The 3,481-nt window shown below is 41.6% G+C and overlaps 1 protein-coding gene across 1 annotated transcript; it reads right to left on the bottom strand.

Moving 5' to 3' along the window:
• Window positions 1-447: 447 nt before the first annotated feature.
• On the bottom strand, window positions 448-1,323 carry LOC126379742 (uncharacterized). The gene has a single exon (XM_050028558.1). It carries the CDS (start codon window positions 1,321-1,323, stop codon window positions 448-450), a length of 876 nt encoding a protein of 291 aa, XP_049884515.1.
• Between the last annotated feature and the right edge of the window lie 2,158 nt (window positions 1,324-3,481).

The raw sequence follows: 3,481 nt of genomic DNA on the forward strand, positions 1-3,481 counted from the left end.
AGTCGTCAAGAATGCGATGAAACTTCGTCTCACCAGTCACCACCTTTACAGAAGAAATATCGTCTAACTTACTACTAACAAGCATAGCACTAGTACATAACGAGGTGGCGTTGTCCATCAAGCGCTTGTTTCGGCAGTCTACTATCAAGTTATAGAAATTCAGAAAATCTACACCAATTATCGGTTTCGTCACATCAGCAACAATAAAACGCCAAGTGAAATTCCTACGGAGGCCGAAATCAAGTGTAAGATGAACAAAACCATACGTATAAATATCAGAACCATTAGCCGCATTTAACACATAATTAGTCCGTGCACGACGATCACGCAGCGAAGACCGGGGGAAGACACAGAGGTCGCTACCGGTGTCGACCAGAAATTGCGTTTTCGTCGCTCGGTCGGTGACGAACAGGCGACCAGCAGATGTCGGGCAATCGTCAGCCGCCATTAGCGACTGCCCCTGGCATTTTCCGACTTGTAGTCGCACGGGCGGATGCATCTACTCGCCTTCTCACCGTACTTCCAATGGTACCAGCACAGCGGAAATTTCCGGTAATTGGACTGGGATCTCGAAGTGGATCGGCTACGACTCTGTCGCCTGCCGCGCGACCGAGATTGTCTGCTGCTGCCACCGCTCAACTGCTGGAACTGCCTGCGAAGCTCTGCGATCTCGCGAGTGAGGTCACTCAGCACAGATCCCGGTATCCCTGTCTGCTGAGTCTGGCTTGTCGACGCTGCAGCTACCACCGGTGAAGAGGGTGCGATGTCGTTAACTCTATCAGCCAAGTCCGCCAGGTCGTCGAGTACAGCAGATGATGCCTGACCAGCTAGCACCGTCTGGATGCTTCTCGGTAGGCGGCTTGTCCAGATGGTTTTAATGAAGTCGTCGGGCACGTCATCACCAGCAAGGCTTTTCAGGTGTCGCAGGAACTGTGAAGGCTTGCGGTCACCTAGCTCCTCGTGCATCAGGAGCTGCTTGATCTTCTTCTCATTGGAAGCGGAGAGGCGCTTAATGAGCTCGGTCTTGAGCTTCTCGTACTTGCCAGTTGCGGGTGGTCGCACGATGATATCTTTCACCTCTCTGGAGTACCGGTTCTCCAGCTGTCCCAACACATAATAAAATTTGGTGGTGTCGCTGGTAATTCCGGAAATCAGGAACTGGCCCTCCACATTCGCGAACCATATCTCCGGCTCCTCTGGCCAAAACGGAGGAATCCGTACACCGACTTTATCAACATCGATGTTGACGGATGGTGTTGTAGAAACGCGATCTCTGACGTCAGCTGGGTCGTCGCTTCGTGCGTCTCTAAATTCCTTCTCCATGTTCTAACGGGGTCACCAGTGTGGAAATAAAGTGGGAAATAATTCAACAATTTTTCAGTTTTTCATCTAATTTTCACCTTTCCATGTCAGAACACAAAAGTCAGATAGAAAAACAATATCGTATAAAAAAGTAAAAAATATTCAAAATAAAAAGATTTTATACAAAAAAAAGGTTGTAAAAAGATTTTATACAAAAGTAACCTACATAGGTGTTGAAATTTTTTATGAGGTTCGTCATTTTTCAAGATAAAAATATTAAATTTTGTGTTTAGGCACTAAATAACAAACAAAAAATCGTTTGTTCAAGCATTTTGAAATTTTTACCAGTATGGGGGTGAAATACGGGTTGAATGTTTGTATGGGTATTCGTCATTTTTGAAGATAAAACCATGAAACTTGGTACGTAGGTCTCTTAGGATGTGCAGAGTTTTTCAACAAACGGATTTTCCGAAATTCGAACGGAATGGAACGGATTCGGAACGGGAACTACAAAGCCAAACTTTTTGTATACAAAATATTAACCACTGAACCTAGGAACATGATATTTAGTAGTTTTGGGTGTATCAAGTTAAAAAAATTTGGCTTTTGTAGATAAAGTTCCTTTTAACGAATAAGCATCTTACTCTGCATCGCCGCCACTGCCGTCGGTCGTCGTTCGTCGTCGCGCACATTCGCCGAAGTGTGGCGGCAGTCAACGGCGCTGTCTTGTGGTGGGGGAGCGCACGTGGTGTATACGTGGCCTGCTCGCGAGTGTCGAGTCCAAACAATTTCTACATTTTAACAAATAATAACAAAATAGCAAACGTTGTGTACAAAAAAGTTTTAAATTAGGTAATTTTAAAATATTTTTGTACACAACGTGACGCTGACCCCTGTAAGTGTCTTGGACATAAGGGACCGATAAATATTCCTAGGTAATTTCTGCCACTCAATGGAATACATAGGTACTTTATAACGACTGTAAACAGATATTTTTTATTTTTTTTAAATATACCTACTTACTCTCTTTTAATCACATGCTATACCGTTCCTTTTATATAATCCTTAATATTCAAATTAAAAGTACGCAGACGAAGTCGCGGGTACCAGCTAGTTTATTATATCTCGAAAATAAAATGACTTTCGGCCAAACAGGTGATCAACCTATAATGTCCTAACCAAACTAAGGATCACAAAGTAGTTTTTGTGGTATTTCCCCGCCGGAATTCGAACCCGGGACCTCCGGATCGTGACGGAAGCCGTTACGAAGAATAAAATGATCGACGAAATGTTTCGAGGAAAGGTAGGTAGTGTCCTTGCGCTTGGCTTTGTTTGTCTTGGTGACCTTAGATCAGTTCATCATTGACGTTTAACTTTGAGTTTATCTATAGTACTTAGTGGTTTATGTATTTTTTTTTACCGAATTTCTTGGAACGTTATTTGAATTTACATTTTGAAGTCGACCTTTTATTTAGGTACTTATACAAAATGATTTTCTGCTTCCATATTATGTAATTTATATAAGTACACCTTCTACTGATAGCTTGTCTTGTAGCTAATCAATAGGACTTTGATGTTGGCATTACTGTTGACAGGTCTTAATAGGGTAATTAATTACAATTCTATTGTCTTGAATAAGTATTATGATCAGTTTAATATTAACATAACAGTATTGTGACTAATCTTCTGTGTGTAGTGATTAGTAAATATGTATTGAGTTACATCAAATCAAATCACAATTATCGGCATGTGAACAGCTAACTGACGCCAGTCGCAGACGGTAACATTGGCCTGGCGTAGTAGATTGTTGGCAGACGTACAAAAAACTAAATAGCACGTAGCAGGATGACGTAGTATAGTTGGAATGTATGACACGTATTACCGTCACACCGTGATTCAGTAAAATACGTAATAAGGTTGCAACGTAACTGATAGGGTGCACTTCTCATTTGTCCGATCAAGTAACGAATTCTCCGAGGCAAAACTATAATAAGTCACGTCCAAGAAATAAAAATAAAATAGCTGAAGGAACGGATGATGTGACTCCTTTTTTTCCTATTTTTTTTAATAGGTAAATAAGTTGTTGTCATAACATCGTAATGCAGTAGTAATTCGAAGGTGTGACGTGAATTCCGTAACCGTAAGTGATATTTTATTAAACAATCGGTGCGCATATCAT

Source organism: Pectinophora gossypiella, chromosome Z (genome assembly GCF_024362695.1).
Source record: "Pectinophora gossypiella chromosome Z, ilPecGoss1.1, whole genome shotgun sequence".
NCBI classification, from domain to species: domain Eukaryota; kingdom Metazoa; phylum Arthropoda; class Insecta; order Lepidoptera; family Gelechiidae; genus Pectinophora; species Pectinophora gossypiella.

Excerpts from the sequence above, each read along its gene's own strand:
- LOC126379742 (XM_050028558.1), bottom strand. The coding sequence starts at position 1,323 with ATGGAGAAGGAATTTAGAGACGCACGAAGCGACGACCCAGCTGACGTC.